Here is a 27,173-nt window from a genome sequence, read left to right as displayed (position 1 = left end):
CCGTGTCTTATTCCAGAAAAAGTTAAGATTCAATAGGATTTAAGCAACATTATTGATGAACAGTAATTGATGTGTTCGATTAATTTTTAGGCAAAGTTTATAATTTGAAATGAAACTCTATATCCACAGGGAGTGGGGAATACAACTCCATTCTAAGTATTCTTTTAACCCAGTACCTGGCTCTTCAAACATTGGGAGGAAATCTGTTTAATGTTCTGTGGTTAAATCACGCCAAGTGCCATAAAATACGGAAAAGCAATTTATAGCATTCAGCCCTCTTTCTCCGCCCCCCACCACACCCACCCAACTCTTCAACTATTAATTCCTTCAATATTCATACTTTCCAGTCAACTGATCTGCCAATTTTCTTCAATAAAGGCCACTGTATTTCAGGGTTTGCTTTACAGTTACTGTTTGTCTTTTTTCCTTATTCTCACTGTGGCTTTGCCCAGGAACTCGGCACAATCACATTCCCACATTGTACTCACAAGACTGACAACTCTTAGACTGTACTCCTTGGAGTTCAGCAGAATGAGGGCGGACCTCATAGAAGCATTTTGATCATTGAAAGACCTGGACAGAGTAGATGGGGAAAAGTTGCTTCCCGTGGCAGGGGTGTCTCGGACAAGAGGGCACAACTTCGGGATTAAAGGGCACCTATTTAAAACAGAGATGTGGAGGAATTTCTTCAGCCAGAGAGTGATGAACCACTGGGGATTTGCTGCCACTGGCGGCTGTGGAGGCCAGGCTGTTGAGTGTAGTTAAGACAGAGATTGATAGATATCTGAATAGTCAGGGTGTCAGAGGTTATGGGGAGATGGCAGGGGAGTGGGGCTGAATGGGAGAATGGATCAGCTCATGATGGGCTGAATGGCCAACTTCTGCTCCTGTATCTTATGATTTGTTATACCCTTCTAAAATATGATCACAAAGCTGAAATTCAAACATGAATTCCAACTCTGGATATAAGTGGAGAATTTTTTAAAAATGTGGTATTTTTTGAGAATGTATAACATTTGTTTCCTGTTTATTTTTCCATTTTGCAACAACTTACACTGCAGAGATTTTGATGATGGTAACTAACAGAACCTTTTCCCATGTTTGCAGTGCCTGAAGTCTCTCACAACTTTGCTTGTATGTAACATTCTAATCAAATTATTATAAAGCAAATGCAAGAATCCAAAAGAACACCAAAACTGCAGGAAATAGTCAGGAGGTCAGGCTGAATATGGAAGGAGTTAAGTCTATGATCTGACTCATTCATCTCTAAATATTTCTAGTATCTGTAATTTCATCTCAAGTGAAATATCTTTATTACTAATGGTATGTTATTCCTTCTCCGTGGACTGTCACCTTGTCGTGGTGGAGAAGCTTGTGTGGACCAGTGATCCCAAGAGTGATGTCATCTGGAGCTATACTCCTGATAGAGCCACCCATGGCAGCAAAGTCGAGGGCGAAGCCCCTGACAAAGAACAACCCAACCAAGTCCTTAATGGATGGAGTTACTCTGAACTCAATGGCTGTGAAAGCCAACAAAGGATGAAACAAATCTGTCAGCTCCAATTGTCGTGGTTTCCTTGCCATTGGGATTAGTTGGTTGATCTGTGAAGTATCCTGTGCTTCTTGGAGTGCAACATCAAGTTCACGTTCAACAAATACACACACAGGCGTCTTCGCTCCGTGGATCAATTGAACGAAGGCCGTCATCCTCGACCACGAGGGATAGCACATGAGGATGTTATTCAGAATCTCAAACAGTAAAACTTGTGCAACCCAACTTTTCGCAGATAACAGGAAGGATTATATGTTTGTGAATCCATGGGTCAGGGCAAAAAACACAACCTGCTGGAGGAACTCAGCGGGTCAAAGATGAGGGCAGGGGATGAGAATGGATAAGGGTGGGTGGGTGGTTGGGGATCGAGATAAGAAAGGAAGGAGGGGAAAGGGAAAATAATGGATGTAGCTCAGAAGAAGAGAGTGCATACATAATCACATACAACCCTGAGATTCTTTTTCCTGCAGTCCAGGCAGAATTTCTACTTAATGGTAGAACAAAAAAACTGTAGTCAAGAAGCATATTCAAAAGAGAGAAATGTAAACAAACTGACTGTACAATTCAGAAAGTAGATTCAGTAATAAATAATATGAAAATAAAGTTCTTAAATGGGTCGCTGATTAAGACTGTGGTGTCTGATGGTGAGGGGGTAGCAACTGTTCTTGGACTTCGTGGTACGAGTCTTATTGCACCTCTACTGTGATGGCAGCAGTGAGAACACAGCATGGTGGGGTGGATCCTCGATGATTGCTGCTGCTCTCTGATGGCAGCGATCCATGTCGATATACTCGATGGTGGGGAGAGTTTTGCCTGCGATGACTGGGCTGTGTCCACTACCTTTTGCAGGGCTTTCCTGTATATTGATGGCCCCTTACCTGGCCATGATGCAGTCTGAAATTGGAGGATGGAAGTATAACTCCTCATATTCTGCCTGGGCAGGCCACACCCAGTAACATGAATATTCGATTTGCCAATTTTGGGTAACAAGACCCTCTCTTCTCTTCTGACCCATTTCCATTCTTTCCTTTTCCTCTCCTTTCCCATCCTCTTATTTGTCCCCTTTCTATTCTCAGTCCCTCACTGGTTGGTTGCATCCACCCTCATCCCCCCCCCCCCCACTAGATTATTTCACTTTCCCCTCCACACTCAAACCCACCTCGATTCCATTTGGTCTCTCATTAATCCACTATTGTCATCAGATTCCAGGCTGCCTTCCACAGCACCCGACCCAAATAACTCTTTGCCCCCCTGACCCCATTTTATTTTGCCTGCCTCCTTCTCCCTTTGGCCAACTGCCTCTGCCCATCATCCTTCACCCCTCTCTCATTCACCAGTCCCCTACTGGCCCCTGTCCAACCCCTCCTCATTATACCGGCTATCTCCTCGGTCTTGATGAAGGGTTCTGGCCTGGAACATTGGCCGATTCATTTTCTCCCATGGCTGCTGCTCAACCCGTTGATTTTTGCTCCAGATTTCAGCATCTGCAGTCTCTTATTTGTCACCAGAGGAGTGAATATCTGACTTCAGAGAACACTAGAACCTGCGAAAATAAAGCTTGATCAATAAAGACCATCAGCTGCTCAAACTTCACACAACAGGCTTAAATCCTTTTTGCTCTTGTTTATGCTGCTTTTAATCTTGAAGAAGTTCACTCTGTTTTTGGACAATTTTTGAAACAGTGACCTGCTTGTCTGCAACTAATTAATTTACACTCAGTGCTCATATGCTTATTAAAAAAAAAATCCCAATGACTTACCAAAGCTGAACACCCATATCTCTGTGTTTTCCACACACCCCTAATGTCTCACCATCTGACTTCTCTCTGGGACAGTAGGGAATGGGAGAAGTTTGACTAAGGATGATTTGTGTGTGCTCGTAAGAGAGAGAGGGATAGACAGACGGAGGTAGAGTAAGGAAAACAGAAAAGCCATGCCTCTGCGAATTTGCACAAAGGTCAGTCGATGATTCATGAATTTTACCCCTATGAACTTTCAGAAATAATATGCAATGAATTCCATTGCACTTGGAGTTGATAGTTAAGAGTCGGATCTTACATGTTTAAAATACATACCTGACCTATATGCTGAATTTACATAGGACCTGATGATATTTTTGGTTAAGGACATGAACATCGTTTTGAATAGAGAGTTTGCCACTCTATTCGGACCGTCCATTTAAATGAATGGAAATCTCCTCCTTAATTTGTGGAAGTTTATTACCACCATTCACCTGTTTCACATTTATAAGGCAGTAATTCCCTCCCATTCCTCACAGTGACAGACCATTTCTTTCCTCTTCCATTCCGAGATTCTTACTCCACCCTTAAACTCACCATTGAGAGTGCAAATCCTTCTCTGGCCATGTTTGGCCCAATGCATTTAAAAAAAAATAAGCTGAGAAAGCTAACTCCAATTAACAGTGATCACATTTAGAGCCACTGGTAACATGAACATGATTTACTTTTTGCAACACAGAAGAGGCTGTTCACCCCAGTTACACATTTCTTCCCAACAGAGCAATCTCAACAGTCTCATTCCACTCTCCTTGTTTACAGAAAGGTGCTCTGCATCTGATTGTCTTCCATGTGTCCATGAACTCCCTTTCTGACAGTTTTACACTGACCTACACTGAAGGATAATTTCCAGTTTCCCATTAACCCACCTCACCTACTCCTTGTGACATTAATCAGGGAGGACATGTAAACTTCACCTGGACAGTAGTCACAACCAGATTCCCTGGAGATGTGAGGTGTCAACACTAATTGCCACCTTACCACTCATGAATAGATGCAATTAATTTTAGCGGTTGTTGGTAAACAAGGTATATCTAAGCATTCATTTTTAGTTTATGAAACATGTTATTGAAGAGTAAGGTTTGCAGCTTCTCCCCAAAGAAGGCCCTGGGATCATTCTGAACAGATCAACAATTACATTTATTCCTGTTTCTGATATTTTTCAGTTTTGATCGACACAAAGCTTTCCTGGCACTGGGGGCGGTGAAGAACATCTCTGTGAACGTGACCATTTTAAATGCTGGGGATGATGCATATGACACCAACGTTTATTTTAACTTCTCCCGAGAGCTCTTCTTCATCAATATGTGGCAGAAGGTTGGTAAACAAGAGATGAATCCTAACTTGTAAGGCTTAAAACCTTTGACCTGTCTTTTTGAGTGACATTCAGCCTGGGGTTGCCTGGCAGCTCATTAAAACAGATGACTTTCCTAGGATTGAAAGCGTGACTTTTCATTGCAGCAATCAATGTTACCCCTGTGGCAGCGTGGAATCAGGCTCTTCGACCCACTGAGACTGCACCAATCATAACACCCATTTACACTAATTTGACATTAATCCCATTTTATTCTCTCTACTTTCTCATCAAATTCCCCCCTCACCCCAGAATCTATCACTCAGACATACTAAGAGCAAGCTACCATAGCCAATTAACCTACTAACCCATACGTTTAGAGCGACTTCAACCTGCATCAACGATGTTTGTTTCTTTGACGCAGTCTGACACGCTGATCATTTCCTGCATTTTCTGTTCTACAATCGATATTGTTAACTTACTCACAGGTAAGAATGCACGTAAAAAAACTTCTTAAAAGGCTGAGAGTCCTTCAGCCTAAATGTCAATGCTGGGAAGCTAGCCTCTTTTGGCATACTGTATATCATCCAAACATTTCCTGTCTGTGACTTTTGAATGGCTTGTTTCTACAATTTCTTTGAAACATCGCAGTTTGGATGAGTTGATTCAACACACCACACTGTAGCCCAGCAGGAGCAATTACTTAAGGTGGATGTGTGATAACATCCTTCAACAGAAGCCGCTTTCAGGTGGAATAGCTGGGAGAATGCGGCTCCAGAGCCGGCTGCAGATGTGTGCGAAGCGACATTCAGGTGGCAGGGCTGAAGGCACTGTTCTGGCACCTGAAAGGTCTGCAGCGGGGAGAGGCGCCGCGGAGCAAACGCCAGCTCCGGTCGACTGTGGCCGTAGTCCCGCCCATTTTCAGGTGCTTGGGGTGAGCGCTCGGAAGCGAAGAATACACCTACCCGTGGAGGGTTGGGTAAGTACTCCTCGGGTCAGGGTTCTCCGCTTTCAGGTGGCTTCCCAACAGCCGCATTCGGGTATTTTAGGTGATTTTACGTTGGGGTATTCTGGCCACCTGAAAGTGGCTAGAGAGATTCGTATTTTACCAATGATTAATGATGTTTATTGGGGTTCATGTTGCTCACCATTAACCATTAGATGTGACACTTAGTGGATTGGTTTTTCTGTGGAAAGAGTGGAAGAAGGAAGAGTTCTGAAAATATTTCAGTTGACTATGGAAAAGAGAGCATATTGTTAGCCGACAGATTTCACCAAGGCAGCATTACTTCTCATTTTTAAATCAATTGGTAAAGCCTATTTGGAAAATCATCCTGTACTGGTCATCCAAATTTTAGAACAAAATAATTGGGATAAATGTCTAATTTTTCAGACCATTCCAAATTCCTTACAAATGTGTGTTTAGTATTTTCTTTAAACGGCTGCATTATGGTTAACATTCCACTGTACAAGCAATGGTGTTTCTTTCCAGAACACACAAAGGATTTCCTGTAGAGGGGAAAGCCAGTCACACATATATTTAAATTGAAAAACTTTCCAGCTGTTCTCTCCGTGGTTCGAGTTTAATCTTCACACATTATTCACTGAAAATGACTTCTTGAGGACCGAGCATTCATCTGGATGGAAGTCGCATCTGAGATAAAATTTACTACAGTGATCATGGAATTTACCAGTGCTAAATACAAACATATTGAAGGGTTTCATCAGCCAAGATTAACTAGGGTTGTGTTGACATGAGATGAGTGGCTGGTAATACTTCTTGAGATTGTTCTGCTCTCGATTCTAGTGAGTTGTATGTCCATGTTTAATCTTTTGAACTCCTTGTACTTATTTCCCACAAATAGACACCAACTAAGACAAGCATTCTGTCATCAAGCAGCAATAACAATTGGTTGTGATCAGCAATCATTTTTCCCAATCATATGATAATATCAGACGGAGCAAAAACATTTGATATTCCTCTGTCTATTTATAACTTTCTGTTGTGGAAACTAAATCATGGTGTTTTTGAGACAAACAGCGGAGAAAGGGGCCCCTCAGCCCACTGCGTTCATGCTGTACTTTTTGCCCATTCCATTTGCCTGCATTAGGTCTATATTCTATGCTTTGACTGTTAAGTGCCTGTATATTTGTCTCTTAGTCATACTGATTGCATCTGACTTTCGCAGTGAGTTCCCAGATGTCACTGTTCGTGTAGCGGTTAGCACAATGCTCGAAGAACGCCAGTGGCCCGGGTTTGAATTGACTGCTGTCTGCAAGCAGTATTGGGGGAGGAATGAACTGTTCAAAAGGGACGGGCTCCATCTGAACCATGATGGGACCTGGATCCTGGTGAATCGCATAACTAGGACTGTGGACAGGGCTTTAAACTAGTTAGGTGGGGGGAGGGGGGGTTCAACAGATGGAGAGGGATGGATGAAATAAAAGAGAAGTGTGTAGAAAAAATGAGAAAAGAGAAAGCTAAGAGTCGAGGGGATAAAATTCAAGGGCAAAAGAGCCAAAGATTACTGGATTTTAAAAGCACAATGGGTATAAAAGGGCACTTTATCTGAATGCCTGTAGTATTCAAAGCAAGGTCAGTGAACTTGTGGGGATCTGGTTCAGTCGCCATTATAAAAACATTGCAGGGTGAAGAGGATTGGGAATTAAATATTCAAGCAATATCAGGTAAGAAGAAAGGACAGGCAGGAAAGTAAGGAAGGTGGGGTAGCATAGCAAGTTAAGGATGAGATCAGGGCAATAGTGAGAGATGATGTAAGGTCTAAGGAGCAAAATGTTGAGTCCATTTGAGTAGAGATGAGGAATAGTAAAGGGAAAAAAAAATCACTCGTGGGAGTTGTCTATAGACCACCCAATAATATCATTGTAGTGGCACAGGCAATAAACCAAGAAATATTGGAGACATGTAAGGATGGAGCAGCAGCTACTGTTGGGGACATTAACATGCACATAGATTGGGTGAATCAAGTTGGTTGAGACAACCTTGAGGAGGACTTCATAGAATGCATACAGGACAGCTTTCTTGAACAGCATGTTACTGAACATGCTATCGTGGATCTGGTCCTCTGCAATGAGACAGGAAAAATTAGTGACCTTGTAGTTCAGGATCCTCTTAGAGAATGATCACAGTATGATGGAGTTTATCATACAAATGGAGGGTACAATAGTTTGGTCTAAAACAAGTGTGTTATGCCAAAACAAGGGAATCTATAAGGGAATGAGGAAGGATGAAGGGCTCAGCTCAAAGTGTTGGTTATGTTTCTTTATCTTTGCTATATAAAGGACACTGTTTGACTTGCTGAGTTTCTCAAGGTTTGTATTTTTACTGAGATTGCAGGCTATATGGAGGGATGGTTGAGGAACGGTGGAGGACTTTTCAGGGGATGTTTCACGGTGCTCAATGAAAGTATATTCCAGTTAAAAGCAATTATAGTAAAGTTGGGGGCAGTCAGCCTTGGATAACTAAGGAAATAAAGGAAGGCATCAAACTAAAAGCTTTTGTGTTCAAAGTCGCCAAGAGCAGTGGAAAACCAGAAGATTGGGAAACCTTTAAGAAGCACCATAAAACAAACAATAAAGAAAGAGAAGGTAGACTATGAGAAAAAGTTTAGCACAAAATATAAGAATGGACAGTAAAGGTTTTTTTAAATTATGTAATGTGCAAAAGGGTGGCTAAAGTTTGACCCTTGGAAGATGAGAAGGGGGAACTGATAGTAGATAATGAGGAAATGGCTGAGACTTTGAATTACTATGGTGGAGGACACGTCTACCATGCCAAAGACAGATGTTATGTCTTTGAGGTGAGGACCTGGATGCAATGCCTATCGCTAAAGAGATCATACTCAGAAAACTTGAGGGTCTAAAAGCAGTTAAGTCCCCAGTCTGAATGGGGACTCAGGGTTTTGAAAGGAATGGCAGAGTTATAGTTGAGGCTTTGGTGATAATTTACCAAAATTCTCTGGATTCTGGGCAGGTTCCAGTGGATTGGAAGACAGTGAATGTCATGCCACTATTCAAAAAATGATGTAAGCCAAAGGCGGGGAACTATAGGCCAGTTAGTTTAACATGTGCAGTTGGGAAAATGCTTGAAGCTATCATTAAAGAAGAAATAGCAAGGGATCTGGAGTGAAATGGATCCATCAGACAGATGCAGCCTAGATTCAGCAAAGCCAGGTCCTGTTTGACAAACTTACTGGAGTTCTATGAGAATATAGCGAGCGCAGTAGATAGAGGGGAGCAGATGGACGTTGTTTAGCTGGGTTTCCAGAAGGTGTTCAATTAGGTCTATAAATTCTTTTCCTGTCAACTCAAACTAGATCTCAACTCCTCCACCCTTGGACTCATCTGTTGATCACATGAGGAAGGGTTCCATTTTATAGCACTCTTGATTCCACAGGACAGCAAATATTTTTCAAAAGGTTTTCTTCCTTAAAAAAAAGGGGATTATGATGGACAACTTCAATCTGAACACAAAGATAATTTCAGATGAAGTGTATCATGTAGGTAGGTGGAGAAATATTCAAATTTTTATTGAATTTAGCGTGTTTAATCATATTATGATGACACATTGCATTAGTTCAACTGACCTAAAAATGTTTTGCTGCTGCTTTTAGCTTGTACTCCACATCTGATGCCTCTTGTGTCAGTGTCCAACAATAGTCGGCCAGCATCGATGGATTCTAGTTGCCCTGATTCTGCTTTTCCATGTTTGCAATGTTCTGGTGAAACGTTTCACCATGTTTGGCACTGACTGCACCTGAGCAGGGAAGAAGTCCAAGTAGGAATGCAGAAAATTAATTTTCTTTTCAATCTTTTTAGTAAGTTTCAGGTTAATAAACATAACAATAATACAAAGAGATCAGGATTGGATTAATAACCGTTAACATATACAAATACAGGTACCAAGTAACATATGTAAACTGAATCACCCAACCTCTTAAGAGCTAAATATGAAAAAAATCAAATTTTATTACAAAAATATCCCCCAGCTAAAAAAAAATTCACCGGTTAAACAATTAATTTGTCGTTAACTCCGCTCTTCTACCCTCAAATAAAAGTTCAGAGGATTCGGAAAGGATCGACTTACATCTTATGAAAATGTTGAATAAATGGACTCCCATGTTTTTTTCAAATTTAACTGAAGGGTCATCTGTACCACTTCTGATTTCTTTCTACATTTAAACATGCTATAGTTTGGGAAAACCATTGGAAGGTGGTAGATGATTTATGATCTTTCCATTTAAGTAAAATAGATATCCTGGCTATTAAAGTAACAAATGCAATCATGCAACAAGCTGAAACAGATAAGTGGCCAGAATCCAAAATGTGCAGTAATAGGATGAGGTTGTAGGTCAATAGAAAATGAATTTTCATTGAGATGTTACACTTCACAGTTTTGTCTGCTTGGAGCATGTGGTTTGGTGCTCTGTCGTGGCCAAGAAAATTCTCAACTCTAACAAATGCTCTCCATGCGTGCCCAGGACAAAGACATTTTCATAGGACTTGTACTGAGTGCATGCCCAGGCAAGCTTGGACTGACCAAAAGAGCTTGCCATGTTCCTCTATTGACATTTCCTGTTTTATGATAGTCCTGATCACCTGCTTTCTTAACCAAACCTTCTATGGCCTGCCAAATTATTGAGAACATTTCTTTTGAATGCTGTGGGAGTTTGGGGATGTTAAATGAATGAGATCCAGTGGCCTTCCCCTTCCATTCATTTGTGCTCTTAATGTAATATGATTGGCAGCAATTGGAACCACCTGTGAATATTTCTGTCAGCTTGAGAACTGAATTCATTTTTCAATCATTGCTCCTGTGTTGAAACAAATGGAACCATCTGATTAAATGGTTAAACCATCTGATGAAAAACTGACACAAGACTACTGAGTATTTAATGCTGAGACTGCGGGTTTTACAAATGTCCTGAGAACCACATTGAGGTGCTCTTTGGAATGTTTTTACAAGCCTTAATTAATGAGATTGATTTTGAATTAACAAGCTGGTTTCTTTCTGTCTGGACCTGTAATTGCCATTGGGTTGACAAGGTGTGGCAATATAATGATTTGCTGAAATGGGTTGATATCCTTCTCTCTTTATTCACTATTGTTCAGAATCATCCGTGATTAATAATTTCTCACCCTGCCCATTATCACTTCAGGAGGAAAAAGGCACTAACTGTGAGCTGGTGGAGTCTGACTTCCTGCAGTGCAGCGTGGGATTTCCTTTCCTGAGATGGCAGGCGGAGGTAAGATTGCTGAGTCAGTTATGTTTACACCAGATGCACAGTTTTGATTAAGGTCACTAAAGCTTTTCCCTGTTAATCCTGGTCCTTGTGCAGGGATTTCCTTTGGTTCTGTCATGCAGTCAGCCCAACATCATCTTCTATGCTGGGCTCCCTTTAACTGTTTTTTAATCACATTTAGCCTTATTTCAATTCCAGAAGGTGTTCTTTATGTGACATCATAACAAGAACTGCCTGCACTCTTTATTGTGAAAGAGAGATCCGCCGACTTTTTATGTCTATCTCTCTCTTTCCTCCTGATGCTTCTTTTGAAATGAAGGTGTTTGAGTGGATGATATGAAATACGACAGAACACATCCCTAAAAATATACAAGAGCTTGGAATTAGTATTCGCCTTGGTCTATATACCTGGAAGATGAATCAGTCATCAAGGGGTATGCTTTGAGAAATATTTCCCTGATTTTTCCCAAACTTCACAATGTTTATCCCCACTTTTACCTTCATGGATGAGGGTTGATTTTTTACACACAGGTGGTTCGTCAGGACTCAGGAAGACTTGCAGGTTTTGGGGGTTCAGAAGTGAATAATGGGGTTAGTGTGTTAACAGCGGTGGGGCAGGCCTTGGGCAGTCAGGGTGGATGGTTAAGAATTTGTGCTGTGCTCTGTTCCTTCCTTTGGATTATTTGTGCTGTTGACGAATGGCCTCAAGGTTCTCGTTGCCACCCTGAAAGCTTCTTCCACACTTGGAGTGGTTCTCAGGGATCTTGCATTTCTTCAAGAAGACTACCTCAAACTTGAGTCTTTAGGTAAGATTGGCGGGGAGACTAGAATTAGGCAATATAGCCTCAAGATTCAGGGTAGTATATTTACGATAGAAATGAAGTGGAACTGCCATTCCCAGTAAATCTGTGGAATTCGTTGCCCTTTGAAGCAGTGGAGGCAATCTTAGTAAATATATTTAAGACAAGTTTGGATGGATTTTTACACAGTAGGTGAATTAAAGGATATGGGGAAAAGGCAGGAAGGTGGAGATGAGCCTATCATGAGAGCAGCCATGATCTCATTGAATGGCGAAGCAGACTTGGCTCCTGCTCCTATTTCTTATGTTCTTAACTCTGTCCCCCAACAGAGCTGTAGAAATTTGTAACAGTCTTTGGTCACATACCAAATCTCTTCAAACTCCTCACAAAATATAGCCGCTGGCGAGCCTTCTTCACGATTGCATTGACGTGATGCATCTTCGGAGATGATGACATCCAGGAATTTGAAGTTCTTTACCCTCTGCTGACCCTTCTGTGAGGACTTGATTGTGCTCTCCTGGTTTCCCCTTCCTTAGTTCTGCTAACGCTGAGTGCAAGGTTGTATTTGTGACACCCCCCTCAACCAGCTGTTCGGCATTATCTCCCAACCACTTAGGAGGAGCATGCTAGGGAACCTCAACAATGAGCTTGTAGGGAAAAGGAAGAACAGGAGTAGGTGATGGAAACAATGGAGCCAGATGGATGTGTATGTTATCGCTAAGGCAGTGAGAGGGAGGACGAAGGCGTTTATGGTCATATTTCAGAAGTACAATGCACACATGCACCTACGTTTTTACTTCTGCAGCCACACAGGAGCGTAAGATAATGATTGTATAGATTTAATTCCCACAATATGCCAAGACGTAAAAAAGGTTAATAAATATAATACATAAACATTGACAGTGACAGTTAGTGCAAAAAAAAGCGTGTTCCAGTACTGCGGAAAGACGATACTATTACAGTACCAGTGACCTGGCTGTCTAAAAAGTTTGTATGTTCTCCTCATGTCTGTATGGGTTTCTCCGGGTGCTACGGTTTTCTCCCGCCCTTCAAAAACATTTGGAATTTGTAGGTTAATTGGGGTATTTGGGCAGCTAGGGCTTGTGGGTCAGATGGGCCAATTACCATGCATTATGTGTAAATTAAAAAATAGGTTGCATTTAAAAAATATAAAGGTTTTTTGGAGGTCTTGTGTTATGGTAAAGGTAGCGTGGGCACATGCAAGAGCCTGATAGCTGTTGGGGAAGAAAAACTATTCTTGAGGTCCTTGGCTTTTGCCTGAAGTTAGTAGTGGGAAGAGATTGTGGACACGGTAATGGGGATCTTTTACAATGTAAGCTGCCTTCTTGAGGCAGTGCCTCACAAGTAACCCTTCAATGGACAGGTGGTCAGGGCCTATGATGGGCTTGGCTAGGTTTTCCATTATCTATGGCCTTCTGCATTTGAGTTTTAAATCCAGACTGTGAATTAACCAATCAGTATGCTCTCCACATGATGCCAGTAGAAGTTTGATAGCGTATTCAATGACGCATCCAATCTCCTCAGAAAGTACAGACGCGAATATGCTTTCTTCACAGTCGTTTCGATGTGTTAGCTCCAAGAGGAGCCCTCAGGATCTTGAGGAAACCCACTCTCCACCACCGTCTCATCAATTGCGTGGTTCCGTACCCTCCCCTTCCCAAAATCCTTTGTCTAGCTGACACTGAGCAAGATTGTTGTTCTTCAACAATCTCTGTCCTGCCTTTTGAGTCATCATTTACTGTTATTTAACATCAATGAATTTATTAATTGCACAATCAATTGCTGTACCCACCCATCCAAGATCCTTCAAATCTCTGTCTGCTTGATGGTCGACACAGACTATCTTGAGATAATTATGACCAACTTTAAAAAGGGAAAAATTCCAAATCCACTCTCGGAAAATGCCCAACTGAAACCTGGCAAGATAAATCAAAGCAGAAACCTGACAAGATGAATCGAAGCAGCTTAAAATTTCATTTGACTCTTCTTTCCATTGTTTCCAAGAGTGTTCTGCAGTTTGCTTTTGCCCCCTTCTCAGCTCCTTCCTTTCCTGTGAACCTTGTCTCTCTCCTTCAACTTCAATCAGTGGTGAGCTGAAAGTTCCAAAACAGCAAAAGAAACTAAGAATTGCAGTGCAGCTCATTTCACAACCTCCTGTCTCTGTAAAGGGTCCCAAGCCGAATCATTGCCCGACCATGCAACGTCATGGATGCTGCCTGACCTGTTGAGTTGCTCACTTTGCAGTTTTTGTGATTCTCAATCATTTCTATTTTAGCTATCATTCTGTAAAGTATATTTAATATAAGGTGTTTTTAAATCTTCAAGTGCTTAAATTTCTAGATGTGTGAATCACCATTAAAACAGCTTCACCCTCTGGTCAGGACATCATACTGCCTTGTTATCATTTGACGTTTGAAATTGTGTGATTTTTTTTTAAATGAGTGGATCATAGATTCTTGATTTATTAAGGATATTAATTTTACATCTTTTTATTTCATTTTCAACTATTATTTCTTTTCATTCTTTCCTATCAAGTAACAGCCTCCCTGCTACTTCCTATGTGCCATCCCATGAGACCAATGTCAAGGATGGCATCAATTATACCATTCATGCTCTCAGTTGAATTTGAATACAATAATCCATTCAATTAAATAAATACTCGTTGTTTTATGGAGACCCTTATAATGAAAGGATAGCAGCTGATTGTCAATGTATCTTAATGCCTGTCCTGCATTGCAAATACCAGTAGAGATGTGGAATACAGCATTCAGTATCTTCAGTCTTCTCAGTCCTGCGGAAGATCAATGCTACAGATGTCTTTGCCTCGGCTTCATCCACTTATCTTTATGTTTTTTTGTACCTTGCAGTATGAATTCAGCGTGATTTTTGACACAAGCCATCTGCTTGGGGAGCAGGAGAATTTGGAGTTCATTGTCACAACACGAAGGTAAAGCTCACATTGCAATCTAAGGTGACATGGGTTTAAGATAGACCATAAGATATAGGAGCAGCATAAGTTGGCCATTTAGCCATCGAATCTCCTCTGCCACAGCTGATCCATTCTCCCATTCCGCCTCACACCCCTATGATCCCCTGACTATTTCAGACACCTACCAATCTCTAATAAATAAACCCAATAATTGTCACTTAAAATTATGTGTATTGACTACAGATGTTGAATGCGAAAGGAATGCATTCAGTAATGATACATTGGCAGTTCTCCCGAGACAGCACAAGTTCTAGATGGAGTCGAGTTTAGTTTGCAGAAAGGCCTGAGCTAATCTTAACACTTTCTGCAGTTTCTTGCGGTCTTGTGTAGAGCAGATCCTGTGAGGCATTTGGACAGGATACTTTCTGCCGTACATCTGTGTTGGTTGGTAAGAAACCGGAAACGTGTCAAATTTTCGGAGGCTTCTTACAAAGCAGAGTCTCCAGTGTAATGTCCAGGTTGTAACATCAACATATTTGACTAGGACAGGCTATTGGTTATGTTTTCTTAATAACTTGAATCCCTTGTTACGAGCCCAGAGGACCCCAAAACCCAGCAGCAAAAGATATTCACCAAGACAAATGGTAACTTAAACAAAAGTTGCTTTTAATTATCTTTAAACATGAAAATAGAATCAAACTTTAACTTATCACTATTGACTTACTTAACCTAACTTAACCTCCTTCTAATTCTAAGTGCACGTGTATGTAATGTGTGTGTAAGTTCAGAAAAGTTCTTTGGTTCACAGTCCAATCTCATTTCTCATTCCTCCAGGTTCACTGATTGCAGGCTAATCTTATACTGTGCACAGAATTTAACATTTGTAAAGTTGACCAGGCTTTGGTGCTTGGAAAGGTAAATGGTTACCGCTCAGGAAGGTTCTTGTCGGTTTTCAGAGAGAAATTTGTTGATCCAGGGCATCCGCAACTGATGTACTTCCATCAGCCACTCCAGTATCTTGCTGACCAAACTTTCCCCTTCAAGGTTCTTCAGATGATAACCTCTTTCTTTCAGGTCACCACAGAGCTCCTTCTTGTTTCTCTTATTCCAAGTGAAACATTATCTCTCTCTCTCTCACAAACAGAGAAAGCCTGTTTGACTCTCTGCTTGCAAAACACATGACCCTCTCAGAACAGCAAGTTCTCTTCCAGACATAGTGGCTCAGACATGCTCTTTCATCTGTTGCCTTTTGCACTCTTCAAAGCTCTTGAGCCGATATATCTAAGATCTGTTGTAAAGTGTTTGTATGTGACCTACTCTAACAAACCTTTCCCAGTTTATCTCCCAAAAAATATCTATATACTCTGTCACACCCTCCACCTCATTACCAGGCATATTGGCTCCTCTCTATTTCCTGGTCGATGATTGTAATGCTGGATTTGGGATCTGTTAGTGAGACATACAGAGAGAGAGAGAAAGTGAGATGTAGAAGGTTAGCCTTATTTGTATACTGATGTAGAAATACCAAGCATACCCTTCCCTAAGCATTTGCGAACCACATTCTGCTGAACACTTTTTCCCCTTGCCTCACTCCACAATATTGCTTGCAACACAGCCCCAAGGTAAAGCCCCTCAGCTATCCCTATTCTCATCTTTGTATTCTTTGGGATATTATATGTGGCAGTAAATTGCTGCCAATGTATTGTGACCCAGTAATGGTTCTGTCTGTCTCCACCATTGCACAGTTGTCACGTACACCAGTTCATCGTCGTTAACTTGAATGCTCGTAAATAACTGTCACTTAGGTCACCACAGTTCTGAATAATTCCTGACGCAATGACTGTCTCCTTTTGCTGGCATTGAGGGTAAGGTTGTTGTCCTGAAACCATACTTCCCAGTTCCTTCTGAAACTCTGTCCCATCATTGGTTAAGATCCTACCTATGATGGTGGACTCATCTGCAAACTTGGATGGAGTTAGAACAATGCTTGACGAGGCAGTCCTGACTATAAGGGGAGTAGAAGTAAGGTGCTGAGTACACCACTTTGAGGAGCACCAGTGTTCATGATTATAGTGAAGGAGGTGCTGTCCCCAGACCTCACTGCATGTGGTCTGCAGCCAGGAAGTCGAATCAAGTTGCAGAAGGAAGTTCTGATGCTAATGTCTCAAGAGTTTTGGGGTGCATTTATTTGGAACTCTAGTATTGAAGGCAGAGCTGTAATCAATAAATAGAAGTCGGTCATTGATGTCCTTGTCCAGATGTTCCAAAATAGAGTACAGGGGAGGTGGCATCTTCCATTGACCTATTGCAATAGTCGGCAAACTAAAGTGGATTAAAGCTGGAGGAGATACATGTGGCATGATCAGCCTCTCAAAGCACTTCATAATGATAGATATCGGGAGCAACATTGTACCATTCATTGCATCCAGAATGGCCGAAGTTACAAAGGAAGATGCTTGACTGTGAGAAGTTAAGATTCAACGAGGCGGGGTGGAGTGGGAAGTTTATGGATGGAAAGAAGAAAGACAGAAAGCCTGTCCTTGTGCACATTGGTGGCATTAATCCAGGATAGTTTAGCACAGACTAGATGGTCAGAAGGGCGTGCTTTTATGCTGTAGTGTTTATTGTTCTATGTGAACGGCACTGGTTTATAATCATCGATGCACATTGTCTTGCTTTTCTTTGGTACCAGGATAGTAGAGAACCTTTTAAAGTAGGTGGGAACTTTAGCTAGTAACAATGAGAAGTTAAAGATATCCTTGACTGCTCCCACCATCTTGCTTGCGCGGACCAGATGCTTTTCATGGGTTCGCTCTCAGGAAGGCTGATCTGATGTCTGGTAGTGATCATGGCAGTAGGTATTGATGCAAATGAGACTGTCGAGGGTGATTTTCAGGTCTTCTGTTCAAAGTGGGTATAGAAGGAATTGAGCTCATGAGGAAGGATGTTCCCTACCTTTTTGTAGCCAATTATAGCATGAATATCTTTCCACAGTAAGCACTGGAAGTCTGACGTGGCCTTATGTTGCCTCTTGGTGTCCCCGGTGGCCTTTCAGAGGCTACACCTGGTTTCCCTGTGTAGATCAGGGTCACCCAACATTTCAGACCTGGACTTCAATAAGGAGTGGATCACTTGATTCATCCATGGGTCTTGGGTTTTTTTTTTCCTTTGGCACTCTGTTGACCATGCATTTGCTCACAAGGTAATAATGCATTCCTCTGCAGTCAGTGAAGATGAAACATTGGACGAGGAGCAGATCTGTGATTGTTGTGGAGATTTAGGGTGTTGGATGAAGACCTGGATTTGTTTCGACTGGAGGAAGAATCAGATCAATTATTGTTTTGAAATATATAAATTCTGTATTCTCTATGAAATAAACTGGAGTAATGAAGGAAAGAGACATGGATGAGATAAAAGATTGTGAATGTGGATGACATCAATGCTATCCACTGTTATTCTCTGAAAATGGCGTTGGCCTAACCAGTCATCAATATGACTGAGTAGCTCGCTTAAGGTCATTTCACTGGACTTTAACAGATACGATCTTGTGCCATTTTAAGATCAGTGAGCAAGTGTAATATTTATGAGGAAGTAGAAACTTTGTGATCGCCTTTAGCTGTACGACCTGATAAAACAGCTGACAAACGAGCATTCAACAGTATCAAAACGAGAAAACTCCATAAACACTCAGTGGATCAGGCAGCATCTGTGGAAAGACAAACAGAAAATGTTCCAATTCCAGGTCCTTCAGCAGGACTCAAAACAAAGACGGCTAATTCACTGCCTGGTTTTAATTGATATTCAGCTCACTTGCATTTGGGTAGAGTTGGGCATCTTTTAGATGGAAATCCAAGACTGGTGGCAACACTTCAGTTGCTTATATTCTAGCTCGGCATTCCCTGACCTGATGGCATCAATATTGATTTTTCCAATTTCTGTTAAACCCATCCATCTCCTTATCTCGCATTTCACCCTCTCTAAGCCTACACCCCTATCTCTCACATTTCCTCACCCCTTCCTTCCAGCCTCCAGCCCCTTCCCTTTCTACTCTTATTGAAAAGCTAGATTTCCTCTCCCTCCCCATTCTCCCCTATCACATCACAGCTCCTTCTTTTGCTTCCCCTACCTGCCACTCTCGGCTCCTTCCCCTCACCTAACCCCCCCGCCCCCCTCCCCCCCCCCCCCCCACCATTCACATGTAATATAAGGTAACATGGTTTATTTTTGAAGATAGACCATAAGATGTAGGAGCAGAAGTAGGGCATTTGGCCTATTGAGTCTGCTTCTCCATTCCATCGTGAGCTGATCCATTCTCCCACTTGGCCTCACTCCCCGGCTGTCTCTGCATAACCTGATTATTCAGATACCTATCAATCTCTGCCTTAAATACACAAAAATCCTTGAATGATTAAAATTTTTTCAGCTCAGGTTTGTGCATGAGCTGTATTTTTGAAGTACTGCTGATTTTGAATGCAATTATATCAGTAATGATATGTTGGCAGTTCTCCTGAGGGAGCATGAGTTCTAGATGGAGTTGATGGAGAGGAAATTGGTTTGCTAAAAGGCCTGAGCTGCGTTTAACACTTTCTGCAGCTTCTTGTGGTCTTGGGCAGAGCAGATCCTGTGATGCATTTCGATAGGATACTTTCTACGGTACTTCTGTATAGGTTGTCGGAGACCTTGTGGACATATTGAATTTCTTGAGACTTTCAACACAACAGAATCTGCTGTGTTTGATTGTCTTTACTTCTGAAGAAGAGCACAGGCCTGAAACGTCCACTGGCTTTTACTCCCCAGGGATACTGGATGACTTAGTGCGGTAAACATCTGCTGTGTGTACTCCACTTGACCTCTGCTTCTGTCGATTCCTTAGCCAGACATACATGCAGCATAGTAGCAGGCCATTTTGGTCCATGAGTCCACGCTGCTCAACCTGCACCCACCCAATTAACATACACCCCAAGTAAGTTTCAAATGGTGGAAGGAAACAAAGCTCCTGGGGAGAACCCACACAGACATGGGGAGAACCCACACAGACATGGGGAGAACCCACACAGACATGGGGAGAACCCACACAGACATGGGGAGAACCCACACAGACATGGGGAGAACCCACACAGACATGGGGAGAACCCACACAGACATGGGGAGAACCCACACAGACATGGGGAGAACCCACACAGACATGGGGAGAACCCACACAGACATGGGGAGAACCCACACAGACATGGGGAGAACCCACACAGACATGGGGAGAACCCACACAGACATGGGGAGAACCCACACAGACATGGGGAGAACCCACACAGACATGGGGAGAACCCACACAGACATGGGGAGAACCCACACAGACATGGGGAGAACCCACACAGACATGGGGAGAACCCACACAGACATGGGGAGAACCCACACAGACATGGGGAGAACCCACACAGACATGGGGAGAACCCACACAGACATGGGGAGAACCCACACAGACATGGGGAGAACCCACACAGACATGGGGAGAACCCACACAGACATGGGGAGAACCCACACAGACATGGGGAGAACCCACACAGACATGGGGAGAACCCACACAGACATGGGGAGAACCCACACAGACATGGGGAGAACCCACACAGACATGGGGAGAACCCACACAGACATGGGGAGAACCCACACAGACATGGGGAGAACCCACACAGACATGGGGAGAACCCACACAGACATGGGGAGAACATACAAACTCCTTACAGATAGCGTGGGATTTGAACCCTGCTCCTGATTGCTGGCACTGTGAAGGTGTTTCGTTAACTGCTACGGCAACCGTGCCGCCCTTCTTGTTTACTTAACTGCTTATTTGAGGTGGAACAAGTGCAAGTCACCTCAGGCCATTTGTGGTGGTTTTGAATGATGAACCAACACTATTTTAAAATATTCTAAAATGGCTCTTTTAGTTTTGTGATGTCATGTTGAGTTATTATCTACATATCAGTTGCTCCCTGGATAACTGTTGTGTTTTTAATCTGGGTGAATTGAATGTCAGCTAGTTCCAGTCATCAACCAACATCTTTCCTGATGCCTCCTTGTTCTAACATCATTGTATATACTCTTATATTTTTGACACTTTCTGCCCAAAACTAAGGGGAAAAAGAGCAGAAACCGTTCTTTCTAAGTATCTTCCAGATAATCTACATTCTAATTTTTCATCCATCTGTCTATTTCCTCACATCTTACTCTGTCACAGAGATTTACCCATTGTCGTGTGTCAACAAACCATTGGCAAGGTAACAGAGGACGATATGTCTGCATTCCATAAATTAGCTTTATCTCCTGTCTCTCAATTGCTTGCTTAAAGCTGATGGATTTTTTCTATAAGTCCATAAGACATAGAAACATTAATAAGTTATTCAGCCCATTGAGTCTGCCCCACCATTCAATCATGAGCTGATCCATTTTCCCACTCTGCCCCACTGCCCAGCCTTCTCCCCACAACCTTTTGATGCCCTTTACGGAGCTGTTGGACGTAGGAGTGGGCATTAGGGCCCCGCAGGGGAGTATTGTGTCTCTGCTCCCTGACTCTGCACCAGCGGCAGTGCTGTCATTTCCCAGATTTGGCAGCACCTCCATTCAGTCCTGTCCTCCAATGCAATCTTTGTATTGTAAGCCAATAGCCAGGGATGAAATATCTTGGAGAAGACCAAGTGACTTATAATAAGACAACTTAATTTCAAATTTGAAGTCCACAATCAGCACAAATATACTTTCTTTTTAAAATATTTTTATTGGAGTGTAACATATAAGCTTACATACAGAGTTTTAGAAAAGAGAGCACATAAAAAAAAATCATTTGTATGCATGTAAGGACACAAAACATAAGAAACAATAATTTGAATTGATCTATAAAATTATGTTAAACCTGTTTGCTAAGTTAAGTAAATTAAAAAAATGAAAAAATACTAAAAACTACATCTAATCTACCCCCTCCCTCTAATCAAGGTTACGTTGTATAATTAAAAACAATAATGTGGATCCAATGGTGACCCCAGACGTCGGGCAGTAAATCTCTGGAGCACACGATAATTCTTAATTTTTCCAATTATAATAAAATTCTAAGAACTGGGCCCATAACTTCATAAATTTCTATCTTTTATATCTAATTTTCTCCAAACTTAATAGGACATGACATCATATAACCACTGTAGGGGATGAATCATCTTCCCATTTCAGTAAGATTGCTCATCTGGCTATCAACGTGGTAAAAGCTAAAACCTTTTCCTGAGATGCAGTCAGAGGTTTATCTTGGTCAAGAGAAAAACCAAACTTAGCAATTATTGGACAAAGGTTCTAAATTAATCTTAAGAATTGTTGATACAGTTTTGAAAATATCTTTACAGAATCTCTCTAAATTTGGGCATTCCCAAAACATACGGATCAGAGATGCTACAAAAATTTTACACCTCACACAGTGGATCAATATCTGCATAAAAATGAGATAATTTAAGTGAGGACATATGAGTTCTGTGTACCACCTTAAATTGTAATAAGCAGTGTGTTGGACAAAATGAGGAATCATTAATCAAGCTGAGAGTAGAATACTGATCTTCACCTGAAAATGTTACATTCAAATCTCGTTCCCAATCACTCCTGATTCCAGCCACGGATTCTGATTTTAAATCATATAATTTATTATAAATACATTATATCAATCCATCATGAAAATAAAACCATAAGTTTAAAAAATTGATCAAGAATATTAGTATTTGAAATTCATGGAACATCTAAAAGCTTAGATTGAACAAATATCTAAAAAATGTCTGTTAGAAAGATTAAATTTGGCTGATTATTGTTCAAAAGAGGCAAAATTATCTCAAATAAATAGATTGTTAAAACTTTGGATACCTAATCTATGCCATTCCTTGAAACCTGTGTCACAAGGACGGCTGAAAAAGATAGTTTTCTATAATAGGACGAGCCAAGGAAAAACCGTTAAACCCAAAGAATTTCCTAAATTCATCCCATATTCTCAACCTATATCTCGTTAATGGATTATCTGTCAATGTAGAGAAGGAAAATTGTAAAAGGATTCTAAAATTGAACTGCATTTCCTCTTCTACCCAAGGATTCACTGATGTATCCAAAATGTAATAGTAAAAGTAAATTCCGTACGTTAATCAACCAATAATAAAATCTAAAATCTAGAAGTGATAATTCTCCATTCTTGTAGTCTTTTGAAGATGGGCTTTGTTTATACGTGGTTTCTTCCCCTGAAATAACCAAATCAAGTGAACTAAAAATAAAGATTTGGGAATAAAAATAGGTAATGCTTGAAAGAGATACAGAAATTTAGGTTAAATGTTCATTTTAATCGAATTAATACCACCCACCATTATAATAGATAGGGGTAACTAACCCGGTAATAGTAGTTTAATCTTATTGACTAATACCAAAAAATTTTCTTTCACTAAATTTTTGTAACTTTTCGTGCTTTAAAGGGTTCTATTAAGGTAAATGTTCCATTATTGTCACGTAATATACTGCATTTAGAAGGAAACATACATGAGATTATTTAACTTTGTCAACCGTAAGGAAGACAGAGAGTAGCCACTTTGTCCAGCACCCCTTACAGAAATGAGGCCCCAGCGAGGAACAAACTCACGACCCTGCTTTACAAGACCAGAGCTCTCACCACTGAGCTATCTGAGCCTAAATGTAATTCCTAAATATTGGAATTTATCTTTCACTATTTTAAATGGAAAATTGGAATAACCAGAAAAAGCACCTTTTGAGGGTAAAAGTTCACTCTTATGTACATTTAATTTATAACCCAAAAACTGGCTAAATTGATCAAACAAAATTGATATTTTTGGTATAGAAACTTAAAGATTTGAAATAAAAAGCAATAAATCTTTTGCATAAACTGATACTTTGTTCAAATCCTCCTCTAATTATACATTTAAATACTCTACACTATTCAGAGAGCAACAGCTAATGGTTCCAGAACTATATCAAAAAACAAAGGACTTAACAGGCAACCCTGCCTTGTTCTTATATTAAAACTAAACCTTTTTTATTGCTGTAAGTTGGAGTGAATTGATGCCATTGGGCATGAATACAATAATTTAATCCATTTAATAAAAAGTGGTCAAAATTTTAATTTTCTCAATATAGCAAATAGATATTCCTAATCTACCCTATCAAATGCATTTTCTAGCTTCTAACGAGAGAACACATTCTATCGATGGAGTGGAGGGTAAATATAAAGTATTCAATAACCGATGTATATTATAGTAAGAATAATGATTTTTAATTAAATCAGTTTGGTCTGAGTCTATAATAATTGGTAAAATATTTTCTAATCTATGTGCTAAAACTGTAGATGCCAACATTAAGTTACGAGATAAATCTATAAGATGTACATTCTGTTGGCTTTTTCCCTTTTCTTTAGAATAAGGGAGATACATGCCTTGTTAAATGATAAAGGAAGCTTCTCTTTAAATGAGTCATCTAGTACCAAGCTTAAGTGGGGTACAAGCCGTTTGAAGAAGGGTTTATAAAATTCTACAGGAAATACCATCTGGTCCTGGAGATTTACCAGACTGTTATGAGGAAATAGCCACAGCTATATCCTCCTACGAAATAGATTTCTCCGAACTTGCACGTCTGTCTTGGTAAATTCAACCGATCTAGGAATTCCAACATTGAAGCATAATCATTATCAAATTCAAAGATATAAAGGTTGGAGTAAAATTCTCTAAATATCTCATTCATTTCACAAATGTACTTTCAAAACTGATTAAATGGAACAGTGAAGTTTGTACAATCCCCCCTCCATGAGGGTTTTCCTTGGGTCTTCCGATTTCATCCCACACCTCACAAATATAGTGGTAGGTTAATTGACTAGTGAACATTATATATATATATATACCCCCCAGAGGATAAGTGGAAAGTGAATATGCGAGAGAGAGAACACTTTATAGGCAAATAAAAGAAGGGATTGCTCCACTGTGAGCTGACATGCATGGAATAGGCCAGATAGCCCCCTTCTGTGTCATAATTAAGTGGTTTTAGTTATTCTAACAAACATATATGCTGGAAGAACTCAGCAGGTTTTGCAGCGTCCATAAAAGGTAAAGATATATAACTAACGTTTTGGGCCTGAGGCCTTGATCAAAGTATCTTTACTTCCTATGGATGCTGCTGAGTTCCTCTAGCATTTCTATGTTTTTACTACAATCACAGCATCAGCAGACTTTTAAGTTTTACTCACTTACTCAAATATTGATTGAAGCAAGTATGAATTAAGCAAAAGTTGATGATTTCTTTGCTCAGGGAGCAGTTAAGATGGAGAATTCACTGTCTATTGAGGTGGATGGAATCAATTTGTATCTTCCATAGAGCTTTGAGAATCATTTGCAGGAACCTCGAGAGTAAAGAATGAATAGAGATGTTCTACGAGGGGCCAACATATTTCCATTGAGCCAAGCGACCTCTTTGTGTATGGTAATGAAGGAGCAAAATGACGCACATTGCTGTTACCTTCATGCCACTTTGTTAGAAAAATAGATGGCCCAGTTCCAAAGATTATATATCAAGGCACCAAGGAGACCTATTTAAAAGACTGAGCTAACGAGATCCATAAAGGGCACATGATAGTTGACACACAACAGCTGTGTCTAATTGATGTTTAAATCCTCATAGCCTCACTGTCTCAAAGCGACACTATGCTGGCATGAAGAGTTCCAAATCACTGTTTAAAATTAAGCAGTCCCCATTTGAGACAGAGAAGAGGTATATTTCCCACCTCTCATAAAGTCCTTGAAACAATCTTCAACAAAGGTGGAAGCAGAATTAAGAGCATTTCTTGGGCTGATGTCGAGAGGCATGTGGATGAAGTTACCATCGTTACACAGGAATGTGGAGTTGAGGTTACAGTCAGATCACCCATGATCTCATTAAGCAGCGGAGTAGGTTTGAGGAGCTGAGTGCCAATGACTGATGCACATTTGCATGTTCTGCTCAATCAGTTTTGAAGGTACATTTATACTAATTGGACTTCAAATTTGAAATTATATTTAATGCAGTAAAACCTCAGGTATCCAGAATTCAAGCAACGGGCAAAAAAAAGGAAGAAAATAAATTTTAAAAATTAAAATAAATATGAATAAAATAATTGGTAAAATTGTAAAAATTAATGCTCTCTGAAGTCGCACAGAAACCTTTGGTGAAGATAGGAGCAGATATTCAGTCAGTTTGGACGTGCTTTGATTGTAGCAGCTGTTGGAATAATATTGTGTGAAACAGCAATGGCGTCTTCCAGGATGAAGAGCTGATTGATGCCGCTCACCATTGGGGTGACTTTTGTAAAGTGTTTCCTTATCCCTGCTTAGTAAGAGCTGCCCCGGTCAGAGGTTTTATCCGTAAACATGGTGGAGGTTAATGAATGATAATATTATTGTTTGTCTTTCGGATGGCTCCATGAAGGGGGAGGAACCTGCAGATAAAGGTTAAATGTTTTCAAAGAATGTGACTAAAAATAAAATGTTTTAAGGCAGTGGTTCTCAACCTTTTTTCCTTCCACTCACATACCACTTTAATCCCTATGCCGTAAGTGCTCTGTGATTAGTAAGGGATTGCTTAAGGTGGGATGTGAGTCAAAAAAAAAGGTTGAGAACCACTGCTCTAGACCCAATTGTTACTGAAATATTTTGCTTGAGAAAAATTGTCATTGGCCCATTTCCTTTGGAGATATGAAACTGTGCACATAACAAGTCAATGATGTACGATTAAAAGTACCTTTTTCTTCCCACCCACTTCCCACTTTAAGCAATCCCTTACTAATCACAGAGCACCCATGGCATAGGGATTACTTAAAGTGGGATGTGAGTGGAAAGAAAAAGGTTGAGAACCATTGCTTTAAGGTTTATATATTCATGCAAGGTTAGCAGACCCATGCCCTCATACCCATAAATCTCTATTTTTCTTACATCCTTGTGACTACCTCAGATTCTTTTGAATGTCCCTATTGTACCAGGCTTCACTAGCACCCCTGACAATGCATTCCAGGCACCCACCACTCTCTGAGTAAAAGACTTAGCTCTGGCATCTCCCCTAAACTTCCCACCACTCACTTTAAACATCTGTCTTCTGGTATTTGCTATTGTTTGACGGCAAATTTGTGACATGTGGTGTACTCACAGGACTTGAATGAGAATGTAGGTGGTCTGGATTGTAAGTTTGCAGGCAACGTGAAAAATGGTCATAGTCACCAAAGAATCCTGTTTAAACATCCAGGAATGCAGCTCAACTAGAAAGGTGCAGAGCAGCCAAAGGGAATTTATTAGAGGAAAGTGGGAGTTAATACAATTTGTGAGCTGCAATCCTGATGGAAAATATAAGGGACCTTAGGCACATTTCAAGAGCAATAGAATACAAGAGCAGGGATGCGATGTTGAGCCTTTATCAGGCACTGGTGAGACCTCGTGGAGTATTGTGAGCAGTTTTGGGCACTTTTTTTAAGAAAAGATGCACTGACAT

At 40.8% G+C, this 27,173-nt stretch overlaps 1 protein-coding gene across 4 annotated transcripts in view; it reads left to right on the top strand.

Annotated features, from left to right (window-relative positions):
* The window catches only part of itga9 (integrin, alpha 9), a 454,332-nt gene that overhangs the window by 292,849 nt on the left and 134,310 nt on the right, over positions 1 to 27,173 (top strand). For all 4 annotated transcript variants that reach the window (XM_069920313.1, XM_069920311.1, XM_069920310.1 and 1 more), the window contains exons 18-20: positions 4,514 to 4,664; positions 10,821 to 10,907; positions 14,593 to 14,672. In XM_069920313.1, the coding sequence (XP_069776414.1) occupies positions 4,514 to 4,664; positions 10,821 to 10,907; positions 14,593 to 14,672 (318 nt within the window). The remainder of the gene's footprint in view (positions 1 to 4,513; positions 4,665 to 10,820; positions 10,908 to 14,592; positions 14,673 to 27,173) is intronic.

Source organism: Narcine bancroftii, chromosome 2 (genome assembly GCF_036971445.1).
Source record: "Narcine bancroftii isolate sNarBan1 chromosome 2, sNarBan1.hap1, whole genome shotgun sequence".
In the NCBI taxonomy this organism is placed as follows: domain Eukaryota; kingdom Metazoa; phylum Chordata; class Chondrichthyes; order Torpediniformes; family Narcinidae; genus Narcine; species Narcine bancroftii.
The sequence above is the reverse complement of the archived record's forward strand: the minus strand, read 5'-3'. Positions and strand labels throughout refer to the sequence as shown.